Source organism: Ochotona princeps, chromosome 13 (assembly GCF_030435755.1).
Source record: "Ochotona princeps isolate mOchPri1 chromosome 13, mOchPri1.hap1, whole genome shotgun sequence".
NCBI lineage: Eukaryota > Metazoa > Chordata > Mammalia > Lagomorpha > Ochotonidae > Ochotona > Ochotona princeps.
The window spans coordinates 40,029,217-40,046,667 of record NC_080844.1 but is presented as its reverse complement, the minus strand read 5'-3'; the positions used below and the strand labels follow the sequence as shown (position 1 = coordinate 40,046,667).

The 17,451-nt window shown below is 44.9% G+C and overlaps 1 protein-coding gene across 1 annotated transcript in view; it reads right to left on the bottom strand.

Annotated features, from left to right (window-relative positions):
* The window catches only part of PDE6C (phosphodiesterase 6C), a 47,117-nt gene that overhangs the window by 5,532 nt on the left and 24,134 nt on the right, over positions 1-17,451 (bottom strand). Inside the window, exons 11-18 of the mRNA XM_058671592.1 lie at positions 16,978-17,046; positions 13,462-13,608; positions 13,111-13,218; positions 12,645-12,754; positions 8,609-8,696; positions 1,866-1,966; positions 253-360; positions 102-169 (exon numbers count right to left, since the gene is read on the bottom strand). Of these exons, the coding sequence (XP_058527575.1) occupies positions 102-169; positions 253-360; positions 1,866-1,966; positions 8,609-8,696; positions 12,645-12,754; positions 13,111-13,218; positions 13,462-13,608; positions 16,978-17,046 (799 nt within the window). The remainder of the gene's footprint in view (positions 1-101; positions 170-252; positions 361-1,865; positions 1,967-8,608; positions 8,697-12,644; positions 12,755-13,110; positions 13,219-13,461; positions 13,609-16,977; positions 17,047-17,451) is intronic.

The window sequence follows — 17,451 nt, the reverse complement described above, 5'->3', positions numbered from 1 at the left end:
TGTCAGAACAGAATTCTGAGGTTGCCCTTAGTCTTTCCATGGACTTTGATACAAGACCCAGGACAGTACCTGAGAATGCCAGGAAACAAAACCGACTGGACTTGCCTGACTCTGCACTTCCCAGGGCTTGGTGATAGCAGACAAGTCACATGCAGTCATCATCATTGCCCTTAGGAAAAACAGAAACCGTGAAGACAGAAGTACAGTATATGCTTTTTATACCAAAAGAGAAATAAAATTCTGGCTACCCACATGATTATCTCTTTTTTGGTGGGGTCAATGGTTACATATTTGATAGCCTCCTCTTCAGTTTTCATTTGTTCACAGGCATCAACAATTTTCTGAAACATCGTTCTTTTCCTAAAAAAGATACAGCAGTGTAACAATTTCTGCATAGAAAAGCAGGGATAGAAGATACACGCTTTTCAGATTTCATGTGTCCACTTGATGTGGGGATGAGCTCAAAGCCATCTAAGGGGCCAGAAGGCAGGAGGACAGGGAGCAGCTGTCAAACTTCCACACAGAAAGGGTTCGCCGTGGAAAAGGACCAACACAGGAGAAAACCCAGAGCAGCTTGATTACATCAGAACTCAAAGTTACGCGTGAGAAGAAGCCATGACATAAACAACAACGCCTTAAGCTGTGAAAGATATTACAACATATAACCAACAAGCTAGAACCCCAAGGATGTGGGTACGTGGGCTCACTGGTAAGCGGGAAAGTACCATCTCCTGAGAACAGTTACCATCTCCTGCTGGTTAGGTTTGCTTGTTAGCAAAAACAAATTTCCATTATGCCCAGATCAAGGAGATTATTCTAGAAGGGGGATAACAGCCACCCTTGCTGCTGGGAGTGTAAGCACTCGGCAGGCACGAGGGCAGCGGCACACTGACCTCAGTTGAAGATAAGAAGAGCCCATTTCTAGGTGTGTACTTCCGTGTACACACCATGTACACAAGCACATACCCTGCCACACCACAGGTAGGGGTGAAAACTGGGAAACAGTCTACACGTATGAACAGAGGAATGGTAAACGCATTATGACATTCAGCCCTGTAGTTAAGCCATGTAAGTTGAATTTCTTTTGTTCTCAAGACTAAATCTCTAATAATAATGTTGCATGAAAAAAAGCAAGTTGATAGAAGTGTACATAAAGAGAATGTAATACTATATATAGGAAAATATAAAACATTTAACAATGTTACATAAAAACACAGATGAGAGCTGGCGGTGTGGCACAGTGGATTAAGCTGCCACTTGGGACACCAGGGTCCTATATTGGAGCGTTGGTTTTGGCTGCTCTGCTTTCTGCTAATGTACCTGGGAAGGCAGTGGGTAACGGTCAAGTATTTGGGACTCTGTTGCCCATGTAAGACCAGGATGGAGTTCTGGCCTGGCCCAGACCTAGCTACTGCTGCCATCTGAGGAATGAATCAGTGTCTGGAAGCTGTTTCTCCTCTGTCACTCTGCCTTTAAACAGATATTTAAAAACATATGGGGAAGACGAATACATATCCACATCAAATGGTGATGTGTTTGAGAGGGAACAGAAGGGATTGTCGTGATGGAGTGAATCCGAGGACAAAATCCACCTGCTAACAACAAACTTCACTGCATGCGTGCAGTCTTCATCTCCAACTTCAGATCAACCAGCCACTTAAAGCGAGGAGCTGGAATTCCAAAACAGCTTGCGAGGTCTAACAAGTTCAGTGTCAGACATCTGTGAGGGGAGTCTAATCGATCATTCCAAAGGAAATCAAAGCATAAGCTATATGTTGCTTTTTAACTTGAACATGACAGACAAGTTATGGAGAAGTGAAGCATACAGAGCATAACAGCATTGTGTTGCACAGTTAGGCACTTACTTGAAATATAAAGCCAGGTCAGTGGCTATTATAGCGACCTCAAACAAATGAATAACTGTTTCAAACTGCCGCTTATTTAGGTTCTGGAAGATGTTTAAGCTCTGTAAGATGAAAATGCGCAGTCAGGTGCAATCATTAACTTTTCTTCGATTCAACAAACAAACTAAGCCATGCTTTAGCAAAAAGAAAATCTAGGTCTTTCAACACTGTTTTGAGTTCAGTTTTTATCTCATAGATTAAGTAAATCCGTCTATTGTACTTTGAGTAGGACAATTTAAACTATGAGGGCAGATCCTCTGAGCAAATATTCAACCAGTGTTAAAATTTGGGGAGTCAAAGTGCTTTCCTTCAGGACCACTGAGCAAATCAGTAGATTAAAAATTTGTATTAATTGGGATTTATTGAAGTATTTCTGGGAGATGTTCAGTTGTTCAAATGTGCTGCATCATCCACTAGGTAACTTCAAAGTGATCCCAGAAAACACGGTGCTTTTAGAAGCTGCACGCTAGGAGAGTGTGACTGGCAGAGCGGTGGATCTGGGGGAAGACAATGGAATGCTCCCATGTTACTCCTATGGGTTTTCCTGTTACATTTTAAAAAGTCTGACTAAGCTTTTAAGAAGCTGACTAAGCAGCTGCATTTCTTAGCTGCTTTCGAAAAACAGCATATAAAACTGGGAGGAGTTTTTAAAGCTGAGATACTCCACATTTTTTGTAATGCAGACCAAAGGATAGACGTATGGTGGTTTACAAAAAACATGAACACGTCACTGCCTGCAAAGAGGATATGGTCTCTTGACCTATGTAGAGACAGAGGCAGCAAAATGCAAGGGCGGGGTGTGGTGCGGGGATGGAGGGGAATGGTGGGCCAAGTACCATGTAATGATGGCATGTACTCAGCTCTTAGTACCTGCCAGGCTCTCTGTGCTGTGTGAGTGCTCTGAATCTCCCCACAGCAAGCCACAGCACAGAGAGGTGAAGTAGCTCACTCGGCCGTGATCCAGGTTCTATTCCTGGCCTCACCACTTGGTATAAGCTCAGACACTACACTGTACATCTGTATCTGTTTCCTCAAATGGGAAGGCAACAACTTGAAATAAATCATTGTGGAATGTTAAGTCAAGTGAGATCCTGACTGGGAGTGTACTGGAAAGCGACAGGAAGCTGTATCATGACAAGTTTTTGAAGCTAGCTCCAGATTCAAGCAATATTTCAAGCCTAGGAATAAATATGGCTCTCAGCCATCCCTGGAGACTGAAATATTAGCAATATACACTGGCATGCGATTGTATTTGTAAAAAACATTTGGAAGCAACAGAAAGCTGTGATTTCTTTTTATTAAAATAATCAGCATTCTATGTTAATAGAAAATTACCTTCTGTTGAACATTGCAAAGTACACTAAACAGAAAGACTGTATCTAACTCAGTGTCTTACTTGCAGATTCAATAGCAGTTAAAGCCAACCTTGATGGCTGCACCAAAGTTAAAAAACAGGTGGCCAGGGAATTTATGAAAGTGCCTTAAACTTTGATGGATTAATACAGACCAGGAAATCATTTATAAATTCAAAGCAGTAAGTCCTGGAACAGAAACTTCTTGCCAGGATTGCACAGAGGACAGACTATGTAACCACTGGCCAAGTCAATCAGCAGTGATTATGCAACAGTTGCTTGTTTGTAAACTTGGACACCTGTTACTATTTCGCAAGTATTCAAATGTGTAAAAGAAAAAGTATAACACTAATAATCTATGTGTCATATCCCTTTTATAATCCAAAATAATAAAACCCTACTACAGTGTTTATCGAAAAACATTTTACTTTATAAAAATGAATCAACACTGGAATCTTAAAAACCTGGCATAATTTAAAAGTTCCATAAAAATGGAGTGGAAACCTTTCAGAATTGCTTCCTGTGTAACACAGCACGCCTGAACTTACTCAATTACACTGTCACCTGAAAACCTGTTTAAGTCTCCAAGTTTAAAACATCTTCTTTAACTCTTTCTTCTTTTCTTTCTCACATGAGGTTCTTAAAAGAGTTTCTAAGTCATTTCTTTTTAAGGGTTACATTTACAGATTCATATAAAAGATGCTGTACCTTTTTCTGTGTGAGCCTAGAACACTCCTGGCCACAAGTGTAGCCAGTGTCCAGCAGACACTTGGATCTCACTGCATATATATCTTGGTCATATACTACTTCCTCCACACTTCATCTCATCTCAGTGCCATTCTAACAAATAATAAGTTTGCTCATATGTAATTGCTTTTGACAAACTGTTCAGAAAACTTGCAAAGCATCAACAATATGTGACTAAAGTAAAAGTTCAATAAAGAACAAACAATAGGGGCCCAGCACAGTAGCCCAGTAGCTAAAGTCCTTGCCTTGAACACCCAAGGATCTCATTTGGGTACCAGTTCTAATCCCAGCAGCCCTGCTTCCCATCCAGCTCCCTGCTTGTGGCTTGGGAAAACAGTCGAGGATAGCCCAAATCCTTGGGACCTTGCACCCGCATGGGAAACCTGGAAGAGGCTCTGGGCTCCTGGCTTTGGACTGACTCAGCTCTAGCTGTTGAGGCTGCTTAGGGAGTGAATCATCAGATGGAAGATCTTCCTCTTCTCTGTATATCTGACTTTGCAACAAAAATAAGTATATTTTTAAAAGAACAAACAATAATGGAGGGCTCCAACCATGACAGGTAAAGCTACCACCTTTAATGCCAACATTCCATTTGGGTGCCAGTCTGAGTCCTGGCTACTCTGCTTCCTATCCAGCTCCCTGCTAATACTCCTGGGAAAGCAGAAGATGTCCCAAGTACTTGGGGCCCTGTCACCCACATGGGAGACCTGGGAGAAGCTCCTGACTCTGGCTGTTGCAATCACCTGGACAGTGAACCAGCAGGTGGGAGATCAAGCTCTCTCACCCTGTTTCTGTTTCAAATTCATTTTTTAAAAATGAATGAGCAGTGTGGAGCTAGTGTTGGTCGTTACTGCAGCTTCCGGTGCGGGCAGGCCTTGGGAAGCAGGGGGGGTGGCTCATGCCGTCATTGGGCTTCTCCCCATGCTGGACACCTGGACGGCCTTCCCTGGCTCCCAGCTGCGGCCCTGGGGCGGGACTGAGATTGCTGCAGGTGTTTGGGAAGTGAGCTGGCAGACTGGAGTGCTCTCCCACTCCCTCTCTATGTACATATAATTTAAAAAATAATAATGATGCTGGAAATTAGTAAAATGTAGATTTTATAAATATTGATGATGGTAAAAATACTAATGTTAATAAGTACCTGATAAACAGAGACAAGAGATGTCACTGAAATCTAGACATGCCCAGGTGGTTGTTTAGGGCCTGAAACGCTGCAAGGTGGCCCCGAGCAGAGAGAAGGCTCCTGGGCCCACTGGCAGTCAACCCATAGGGAAAACTGCCAACAGAACTTTGAATTTAAAAACAAAACAAAACAAACAAAAACTCCCTTTTCATTGAGGAGAGAATGCTGACTGGCCAAGGGGCTCCGGCAGCCTTTTGGAGTAAGAAAAACATGCATCTTGATTGTGGTAGTGGTTCCCAGGTGTGTAAAATCATCTAAAAAAAAGTACAGAATTCTGTGCTTTAAGGGGGGTGCAGCCTATTGTAGATGTATTAGACTTCAGTGAGGTTGTTTTAAAACCTAACTCTGACTCTAAACAAATAGTTGGAGTAGGACAGTCACACTTGAAGAACACGTTTGCTGGCCATGCTCTCTGTGCATATTTGCAGGGTGACTGCAGTGCCATTCACCAGACGTAGGTGAAATGTCTGCTTCTTGGGCCGAGTTGTCTTTGGTCTTTTCTCTATAGCTTGAATGTTCAGAGCAGGCACAGGTCATTCATTTTAAAACCTTGTAAGTACATGGAATTTCATTTGTTTGCCTGAGGTCTGTACTGAAAACAGTACATAGAGACAGGTGTGCCTGAGTAAGAGCGGGGCCTGCTTGCTCAGCTGCTTTCACTGGCTCACAGAAGGAATCTATTTTTGGCCTTCCCTATTAAAAAGGCCATGAAAACATAAGTTCAGGTAGAACAGGTAGCCATGGCTTTAATTCATGGTGGTTGGAGTGTTGTGGGCGAGGCCAAAGCACAGGCAGTTCTGCTCCTCAAAGCGGTTCCCGTCACTGCCTTGCTGGCAGCCTAACACATGGTGTTTAATTTCTTTCTCACCGCTTTGTATAAGGTGGACTGGAATGGTGGGGCTCGTTTGAGAAAGCATGAATACAATTTTCATATGCTTTGCAAAGAGACATCCTGAATAACAAAAGTGTTCTATTACCTGTGCTTAGCAGATTTATTTTTTTTCATTTCTACAGTATATTTTAGTATTAAAATTTATACTCCTGCAAATTTGGCTAGCAAAGTTTCCACCTATTTATTCAGGTGAGGGAGCTGGTCACTGTTTGGTTTAGAACTCAGGCAGTTCTATTCCTTAAAGCAATAAACCCTACTCTACCCACGCATAAGGATGCTTCAGTTCAGTTTTAGAATATAAAAACACAAAATGTCTGAGTCGCAACCACTGATGTCTAAACTGTCAGGCAAATCCCAAGGATTTATCTCATGTAAATAAATTAAGAAAGTTAGTTACATTTTATGGGATGAAAGAACTGCTTTGTTTCTAAAGAATACAAAATGCATGTCCGATGGCTCAAAGTGTCCATTGCTTCCAGCACACAGTTTGTTCATGAACAAGAGCTGTGTGAATGCATTACCTAGCGACTCTATTGACAGGGCTTTCCAGGGCTGCAATTAGCAGACTGAATGGTACTGTAGAGGGGCCCTTGAAAAGATGCTACGGATTACCAACTGGCAATATGCCCGTTTAGAAAGCGTATTAGGTCTATGTAGCTGCTCTGAACTGTAAAGTAAATAACATTAAAAAAAAAAAAAAAACTTAAGATGGAAAATCATGACTCTATTACACACAGTCCAAGCCCAGCAACCAAGACATACGAGACATCAGTGTTAAGCAGCAAGATACCAGGCTACGGTAGTTCCTAACACGCATTTTGATTCATTTGGTAAACATTTTGTTGATAGGTTACAATCAGTACTCGTGGTATCACAGAAATGGGAGAGTGCACAGAAAATTCTTAGTGAGAAACCAGAGATTTTCCAAATCAGTAAAACGGACTCCTGCTATATCTTCCTGAACTATTTTCACTTCCACTCTTCATTGTCATAGGACAAATAGCATGTATGCTATTAGCTGTAGCAGAGGAAGTTCTGCCAGCATATTGGTGTTAATGGAAGTTGGCGGGGGCCTGGGATCTGTGCCCTCGTAACACAACTGGTCTACACACCCACAGCTGAAAACCCCCATCTGGAGTCACAACGGGCTCATGATTTGTGCCCTTCTACACTCCTGCTGACTTCGGGTTCCCGATACACTGGTGTTGAGGAGGACTGTGGCCTTGCAGTGGTGATCATGGCATTAAGACAACTCAATGCCTTTTTCTGGAGAGCATGTTGTGACAAAGCACTCAGCCGTCACATTTTGACTCTTGCATCCACCCACCTGCCCCTCCACCATGGGGCCTCACCAGAAACCAAGCAGTTTTAACAGCCTGAACTTGAACTGACAGCTTCCAGAACCACAGCCAAAATGTGCTTCTGTTCTTCACAAATGCCCTCGTGTCCTGTATTATGCTGCCAGAACAACAACAACAACAAAAATGGACGGAGTCGATCCAGGGCTTGGCCCTGAGCACTGCAGAACTGCAAATGCTGCAGACTTCGGATGAGCACCACCCTGGCTGCGCATCACTTGATTACAACAGCCGTTTTCTTCTCTTTGCACCTTTCTGCCCAGTCCCTCTGCCTTGTGGGGGATCCCTCCTTGGCTTTGCAGGCACCATTTTGACTTTTTTCATTACCCCAAAGTCTCTAGTGTCATTTCTGAACTTGGATTCATTCAATTTCCTCCCTGGACCTTTAATGAGCCATTGTTATTGAAGCGGAGAAGAGGGCGCTGGGGGTCCTCGTGATGGTGATCCTGAGCAAGCTCTCCGCCACAGACTAAGCCATCTAACAGTGACTGATGTTCGTCCTCCTGGGCTTGGACTAAAGTATAACTGGATGACACCCACAGCTTTTCCACAAGCCCACATCCTCCTTACAATTGAAGTATGTGGGGGGATGGGCAGGGAATCCTACACAACGGGCACAAATCATCGTGAGTTCAAGTTCAAAGTTCTTCCTGAGTGAAGTCACCTCCTACCCTACTCCTGCCCCAGCCCTGCCCTGAATTTGGCCCCTTCCTGGGGAACTCGGGGGTGCCTCCCTGATGGCACCTGTCTGATTCTACTTTCTATCCTGATTCACGTCCACCTCCACAACCACAGCCTGCCTTGCACCAAGGGTCAACTGTGCCCTCTAGTGCAGGCCCTGTCAAGGACCACAAACCCAGGGCCCAGGCAGCTTCCAGTCCCTGTAGGTTCATCCAGGCAGTAGGGCACACGGAGCCCTGGCGTGGGAAGCTTGCTCTTCTTCCCCCCCAGATTCAACAGAGCCCACTGACTTCCCATGCTTGCTGACCACTATCTCCACCATGTTCTATTTGATGGGTCAAAACTGACTGCAATATAGCAGTTTCTCTGAGTTGTCTTCGATGAAGATCTATGCTGCCAACTGCACTCACTCCAGGCTCTTCCCCAGCATTCTCTGTGGCTTGCCCTTTGATCCAGAGCCTGTGAGTTGTGCTAGCAAGGGGTTCCCCTACCTCGTCCTGCAGGAGAGTCTTACTGTACTCCAGATGGTGCCTCTCCAAGATGGAAGACCCATGAAGCTTTGCCAAGGGAGATGTGGATCTAGGAGGAAATAATGGCCATGATTTTAGCCATTTAAAAGTTGCACATAAATCCACTCAATACGTAATCTTTACTGACATTCATGTCTCCCTTGCTCTCCCCAACCAGTGTTTGTGAAATCATTAGAAAGGACATATTGGGGGGGGGAAATGTTTAGGTTTAAAAGATGAGAATTTGCTCCTTCTGGAAAAAAGGCAACAGCCCCCATCCCCACCTTTCCCTCCCATCCCCACAGTGAAGTGCCCGGGGTTGAGTCTCAATTAGACTCCCTGGTCCAGTTGCCTGCCGATGTGTACTCCGATGGGGATCAGGTGACGGCTCGAGCAGTTGTAACCCTGTCACCCATATGGAGCACCTAAATTGAGTTCCTGGATGCTGGCTTTGTTGTGGCCCAGCCCTGACTGGAAAATGCACTAGATGGAAGATATTCCAGGCTCCCTCTCCCTCCAGTGTCTCCTGCTCCCTTTAGGTGTCTGCCCTGAAAATCAATAGGAACACATTCAAAGGTAATTTGTAGAGCCATTATTAAATATTTCAACGAGATACTGAGGAAAGAAAAGCAAAGCACAGCATTGAGCAATATTCTATAAGTAGACAATCTGGCAATGGCCAACTTGAATTACTGCAATCGCTTCACAATAGTTGCCAGCCACTCCGAAAACGCTCAAAGAACAGAACCTCAAGCAAATAGCGACGATGTGTGATTTGATCATTCAACCTACCATTTCCCCATCTTTCTAAGAATAATTTTTGAAAAGTAAAACTACAGCAGTGGATGGCCATAGTAAGAAAACACTGGGGGTTCTTCTAGCCTACCTTAGTGAACCCCCAAATTCCTCAGGATGGGGCTGATGCTGGCAGGCTCCGGCAACTCTGAAATGATCCAAGACTGGACACAGTGAATGTCTCCCTACAACTTAAGTAGCAAATGGTGCAGTTTGTGGATGAGAGAGCCAGGAGACGGGAGGGGTTCAGCAGATGGCTGCGAGCACCTACAGAAGCAGCAGTAGGCACTTCAGAATAGGTTGAAAAGGAAAAGCTATGGCCAGCCAGCACTCGGCAGAGCACGGCCAGGCAGTGCCTGCAGCTAGATTCCAGCAAGGCAACTGGGAAGATGCCTCCTGGGATTTTCCTTCTGTGCAGGTTGAAATATTCAGTGTGTTCATTATTGACTCAAGATACTGGAAAGCAGGGCCTGGAAAGTGTGATGCCTCATTGACTACCTTGTTTCCCTGGAAGCAGGCTTCCAGCCCGGCACCCCAAAACTGTCCTTGGTTATGCCTCAGTGCGTAATATGCAATGACTGGAATATGAACAGAAAGTGACTATCTAATTTGAAGATGATAAAAAGAAAATTGGGGAAAAGGGTCTGGCATGGTAGCCAAATGGCTAAATGCCTGCCTTACATCTTCTGGGATCTCGTATGGGCACTGATTCATGTCCTGACAGCTCCACTTCCCATCCAGCTCCCTGCTTGTGGCCTGGGAAAGCAGTGGAAGATGGCCCAAAGCCTTGGGACCCTGCACCCACAGAGGATACCCAGAAGAAGTTCCTGGCTCCTGACTTCAGATTGGCTCAGCTCTGGCCATTGTGGCCACTTGGGGAGTGAACCCGTGGATAGAATATCTTTGTCTCTGCTCCTCCTTCTCTCTGTTAATCTGCCTTTGCAAAGAAAATAAAATAAAATTTTTTAAAAATTGGGGAAAAAAGGAATTCAATTGCAGGCAGTCTAATGGAGGTTTCAGTCACCGGTTCCAAACCCAGCAGCACCACTTCCCATCCAGTTCCCTGCTTGTGGCCTGGGAAAGCAGTCGAGGATGGCCCAAAGTCTTGAGACCCTGCACCTGTGGGGGAGATCCGGAAGAGGCTCCAGGCTCCTGGCTTCAGATTGGCACAGCTCCAGGGCCGTTGCAGCCACTTGGAGAGTAAATCAGTGGACAGAAGATATTTCTCTCTGTATATCTGACTTTCCAATTAAAAAAATAAAAAGAAAATCTTCAAAAAACATTAAAAATCTTTTTAAAATGACATAAAATTCTGCTTTGGATCCAGGAAAATGACAAAATCATTTTAAAAATAGTTAAGGCAACTTGATATGTCCAGCACAGAAAAGAGTGCTAAGGGGCGGGGACATGATAGTCCTCAGTAGTGTATGAATGAACCCCCTCTGGATGAGAAAGTAAACTTGTTCTAGCACATCCAGAGAGCTGACTGAGACCAATTTCAGGTCAATATCATACAGAATATTCAACTGTGAGAATCATTCGGAAATGGAATGTTCTCCCTCGTGAACAAGTGGTTTTTCATGATGGAAGTAATCACATGTTGACCATAGGAATGAAGACAGTAGAAAAGAAAGTCTACAATGCTTGGATGGTAAAATAAATTCTAACATTCCTGATAAATGGATTTTTCCAAGTGTAAGATGAAAGAGATCAGAAAACAAAAACTAAATAAGGAAATGTGGATGCAAGGGAAAATGAAATCTATGAAAACATAAAACAGACTGGCCAGAGAAATGAAGTAAAGCGAGCATAAGGACTTGCGCTCGCTTCGGCAGCACATATACTAAAAATTGGAACGATACAGAGAATATAAGGACTTGAAGGAAGAATGAAAAACTGGAAAATTACGAGGTGTTTGGGATAGTGTCAAAGGGCACAGTCTAGAGCTGGGAGATAAGATTGGAGGCCAGAACCAAGGTCAGCCCTTTTGGAGACAGGTAGTCAGGTCAAGGGCACAAGGTCAAGTTAGAAAGCAATCACTCCACAATGGCCTCACTGCTACCCCTAGTGCGAGACTAATAATCCAGTCTCACTGGCTCATGTGCCAATGCAATCACAATATCGTTTTGGACTCCTGGGCAATTCTTTCAACATGATAGGAACCCCTAAAGAGACTCGTTGAGTGTTATAATTGAAAGAACTTAGTGAAGCTGCCCGGAGGATGTAGATCCATGCAAAGGCAGAAAGATAGGCTCCGTCAGAGACTGCAGTCAGCAACCCCTCCCATCCTTACCTGTTCCTACTAACCCAGCTTCCATCAGCAGAAAGTTGGGGTCAGCAGCTGGAGGCAGCTAGTGAACCCATGCACTGATGGAGATGTGGGTATCCTGACAAATAGGTCTCATGCCTATGCTGCCGATACATTTTGGAACATTCCAAAGACATCATAATGATTACTAATACATATCCACTGCCAACAGCCTACTGTGACCTGAGGACTCTACATTTGTGATCTCATTGTATCTTTCCAACAGCCTTACAATTTAAGTCTTGTTATCCTTCCTGTATTTCAGAACAGGAAACTAAGGCTTAGAAAGTAACTTGTGAGAAGTAACTTGTGAGACCAGTAACCCCAAGTCTGATGACCTCAGAACCTATTCCCTTATTATTGAACTTCCTTTCTCAGGCAAGACAGGAAGACGGTGTTGATGTTAAAATCAAAGACTAGCTGAAGGAGAACTAGCTGGAGGCAAAAGGACTATGGAACCAAAGAGTAGTGAGTCTTGAAGAAGTATGTCTTAGGTTGAACTGGGGGGTGTTCCAAAGATGTATCAGGGTACCTCAGAATGTTCACAGAAAGTGGAATTCAGATACAAGCTTCTCCTGGTCCAGAAAATTCTTGAAATCCATGCATAGCTTGTTCTGAATGTCCATGTTGCACAAAGTGCTTGAAGGCCCCATGTGTAAGCTAAAGATTAATTCAACTTAATGTATGAATTCAATACTTTTATGATGTGAACTTGTAAAGTGTGAAGCTGTATACAGAGGAGGCAGAGGTGGAGGTGTCAACAAAGAGAGGGATGAGGACTCCTGCAGAGAAAGAGTGATGTCTCCCCAGAGTCCCTCATGGCTCGGGTTAAAGGAGTAGAAAAAGTTTTCATCCCCACTTGGTGTCTGCGAATGCCCACTGATCCTAGCCAGCCCTGTGTCTGTGTTCACTTACTTCATCTGGTACAAATTGTTGGTGCCCCTGTGGTCAATGTCATGGCAGAAGGCAGCGGCAAGCATGGCAAAGGCTTCGAGATCCGTAAAGTATTTCTTTAGTCTTCCTGTCTAAAAGATAGGTGTATACATTGACTTAATAAGTGGAATTAATAGATTTCTAAACCAAGTGAAACTACATCTATCTGCAATCAAGAAAGGGGACATACCACGTTTTAAAGAAAGTTGTCTTTACTGCCAGTGTAACATTCAGTAATGACAAAACCTAGCAAGTGGCTGAATTTTGCTTCAAGGTCAAGTACATGAATGTGTGAGTGATAATCCAACTAAGGGCCAATGGACATCCATTTCCCTGGGATCCTCTGCAGGGAGATTCCTGATCTCCAGGGATGGCTCATGACCCTGTCTCATCACATCCAAGCAGGAAACCAACAGGTTTGCAAAGATTCGCTGTTCTATGTACATACCATCAACAAGGTGAACATGGTCTGCCCAACATTGAATCCGTGTCGCCAGTTGTGGTAAGTGACTGCACGGTACCCTTTCCTCACTGTGTACATCCACCTGGTAAGAACCTGTTACCCAAAGATGACAACACCATTCAGACTTTGGAGCCAAATGCCAAAGGTTAGACGGTCTAGTGGTGATCTTATCTAAAAAAGATGTGCTGGCCTTGTTGACAGGGGTTAAGCTACCGTATTTACAAAGTTAATAATAATTTAAGATCTAAACTGAAGCTAATCTTTTGAACCACGGAAAACATTAGTAAAGTGCACCAATAGAATCCCTCAGTAGTTTCAGCAAAAACACCACCTGACCTCTACAGGTACTTTGAATTTTTCCACTACATTTATCTCAAAAAACAGCCGTAGTCCACATTTAATCAAGCCATGTTCTGTGATGGGGAAGTCGCTGAACCGGAACTCGTATAGTTCTACCGCCTTTGGGTCAGGCAAGTCCTCCTTCTGTTGAAACAAAAATGATTATTTCAGGTTATACTGGCTTATGTTGGATACAACATGGAATGTAAAACAAAATCATCATTAAAGACTACCACCTGCGGCCACTGAGCCACTAGCTGCAAAGCTCAGGGTCAGCTGCTTATATTGGTTGGTCTCCCAGTCTATACAGCTGAGGTTCAGCTAGACTGAAAAACTTTCTAAGTGAAGTAAGCTAGACCCCACAGAACAACTATCATAGGTTCTCTCTGATGTAAGACAGTCAATACACAAGGAGGTGCAAGAGGCCACACCCATAAGGAGCGGGGGAAAGGTGAGGGTGGGAAGCTGGAAACCATGATTTTACTTACATTAGGCACACACCATTTGATAGGAAATTTATAAAAACAGAGCAAGAATTGTCTCCCGTGGGAAATCTTGAACTTATGGGAGGAAGTGAGTGACCTGCCCATCCCCGCTTTGGTGCCTTCCTCAGCACAATCTACAATAACCAGTAGTGGAGCTGAACTGTCCCCCTTCAGGGCCACCTGGTAGCCCCCGGGAGCCATTGCTGATTGCTTCCCCTGAGGTTCTCCCTGCCCCGATAGATGTGTCTCCTCCCTTCCCGCTGCCAGCTCTGCCCAAGACCTGGCCTGCAGCTTCTGGGCTTGCTTCCTCCCTTGACCCTTCCTGGGGCATTCCTCGTCTCCTTCACCTCCTTGTTGGCACTGCCACTCTCCGACTGCTCACTTCAGCCACAGATGGTTTTATTTCTTCCTGCAAGGTAATGGCTACGTGGGTTCTGATTAGAGGCATGAAGAAGCCTCAGTATTCTCCTCCATGAAATGGGACAATAACAGCCTTGTTGTCTTTGTTTTAATGAAAAAAGAATCCCACTTTTATCTACCCTTGTCAACAAATGTGAGGGGGAGCCTTTCCTTCTTATTCATTCGTCATGTATTCATGCCCAAATAGTCTGGGCGTGCAGGCATGTCCCAGGGATTTGGATGAAGCACTGGCTGATGCAGACATAGCCCCGGTGTTTCTCTCACCTGTAAAACTGATGAGCTGGAAGGATGCGAGTTGCAGGGTGGGGTGCCCATGCCCTCCCGGCCTCCCCACTCTGAGTGTTCTGTCCAGTACAGCCATGGAGCTGTTTCTGAATGCATGGCAGGTGCAGACACATGCAGCTGTCAATGTGCGCTCTAACAGGAAACAAGGGAAGAACTTTCCAATTCTTACTCTCGGGCCCTGTGAGTAGCAGCTATGGGTGAGCTGATAATCCTCTAATACAGAAATCACCAGCCCTGCAAAGGAACAGCTTTCAAGTCTGTGATGCGCCAGGACTGATAAAAGGTTCTTAGTGATCTGATAAGCAGGGACTCTGGCCTCGCAGGGCTGGGTCTCTGCTCCCAGCAGGAACTATACAGGAGAGGACTGATGGCACAGAGGAAGCTGCTCCACATCACGTGAGTCTGAGTGTGCCTGCCCAGCTGGCTCCATCTGCTCCCCAGCTATCCCTGCGAATGTCTGAGCAGGTGACTTTCTGACCCCAGCATGCTAGGCTGGCCTTGTCTTGCCTCCTTGCCTGGTCCTGCAGGCAGCTTTGCTTTGCCCTGCTGCTACAGCCACACTCCCACCCCAGCTACGCTAGTCTCTGGAGATTGATCATTCAATGCTCCATCTGTCATCTGTCATCTGGCTTGGTCTGCAGTGGCCTTGCTCCCCACTCCCATCCCCAGCCACGGTCGGTCCCACCAACAACTTCCTTCCATCTGGCTAACTCCTGCTTCCCCTTCCAACCTCAACGCCTGGAGCCAAGGAAAGCGGGAGGTGGGAGCACCTCAGGGGCCCCAAACACAAGGAAACTAACCCCTCCATGGGCAGTCACTGGCCAGTGGGATAAAGCCATCCATCAAAGGAGGCAGATGAGCTAGGCAGTGAGCCTGAGTCGTGAAGGAACACTTACATTACCAACCGGAAAGGGGCATGGAGACTAGAGTGAGGCAGCAAGGCAGGCAATGAAATGTCATACTTAAACTTCAATCAGGTGGAATTCAAACTCTGGAAATCTTGTTCAATGTCCCCAGGAGCTTAGAGACTCACAGAAGAGCCACACGCTAGAAATATGGGTCCCAGAATAACACAAAGTGCCAAACTCAGTAAAAATCAAAACCAGCTCTTCATTTGCCAGAAGAAAGCCACATCCTCTTTTAAGAAAGATAACGGCACTCAAAGCCACTACTAACTACCTAAATTTCTAGTTTTTCAGTTAAAAATGATGAAGCATATTTTAAAACAGGAGTAAATGAGCTTGGCACGGTAGCCTAGCCGCTAAAGTCCTCGCCTTACATGTGTTGGGATCCCACATGGGTGCTAGTTCTAATCCCAGCGACCCCGCTTCCCATCCAGCTCTCTGCTTGTGGTCTGGGAAAGCAGTGGAAGATGGCCCAAAGCCTTGGGACCCTGCACCCATGTGGGAGACCCAGCAGAGGCTCTCGGCTCCGGGCTTCAGACTGGCTCAGCTCTGGCTACTGCGGTCATTTGGGCAGTGAACTGGCCAAAGGAACATCTTCCTCATTGTCTCTCCTCCTCTCTGTATATCTGACTTTCAAATTCAAAAAAAATTTCTTTTTAAAAAAAATGAAATAAAGCAGGAGCAAATGTTTGAAATCCAGGAGCAAAAACAGACCCAGGGGAGACTCGGGCATTAAGAGGAGCCCACCAACTGTGGCCAAGAATTAAAAAAAAAAAAAAAAACTGAGTGAAAGATAGTCAAATAAAGTGATAGAGAATTTCAACATAGATCTGGAACATTAAAGACTCCAATGCACATTCTAGGACTGAAAAAGACCATCACTGGGCCCAAATTTACCCAGTGGGCTTGGCAGCGCGTGAGACACAGCACAGGGCATAATCAGTAAACTGGGGAGGCAGGAAACGTCAACCCCAAATCCCATGGTTGGCTTGACAGCAGCTACGGGAAAACAGTGACTTCCCCTGAATCTGAAGGGAAGCCCAAGATGGACAGTCAGCCATGCCTGGGAAGGTCTGTGTCCCACTACACTCCTGTCATATCCAGGGTGGCCTGACAACTATCCAAGCTGCCGAAATAACCAGGACCAAGGCAGCCCCAGGCTCAGGGCCTGGCATCCGGCATGCACTGGTCAGGCTCAGCCACGATTCTAAATGCTCTGTAAGAATTGAACCAGAGGAGTTGAAGATAAGGCTAACAGGCAACGGGGAGGGGTCCACATTCAGAAGAAATCTTTCCTTCTAGCCTTGAAAGGTGCCAGGACAGCGCAAACTCAACCTTCCTTAAAAAAACAAGGAAGTACTTGCTGCTACACAACTACTGGACCAACCGGGCATTAAGGATAGAAAGGCTGCACTCACCAAAATCGTGAGAAGTTGTTTTTCTTCGCAGTCTTCAATTGCATCTTTGTTTAGCTTCTCCCTAAATTTCTAAAACATAAAAGCAACTGAGGTATGAAATTCCCGTCAAGGAGAGTTCTACCTGATTTTTCTTCTGCTGAGGTCAGTGAAGATATACGTGTATTTAAAACATACTGTAGTTAGTTCCATGCCCTTTAGAAATGAGTTAGGAAAAGCTTTATGTAAAAAAATCATCTAATATAATCAATTTATTCATGCTCCCAGAATAGAATAGTAGCTGTCTTTCAGAAAGAAGGAAAAAGAGGAGGGAGAGAGGGGCTGTTTGTATGTCAGAAACAAAGGGGGAAACTGGGGGCCTCCAGCCATTTTTCTAATAATTCATAACAATTTCCTCCCTTACATCCACCCACATCTCTCAGTTTTAATACTTCAAGCCTTTGTAAGATTTCCTTAGATATTGGAGTTACAGAGGTA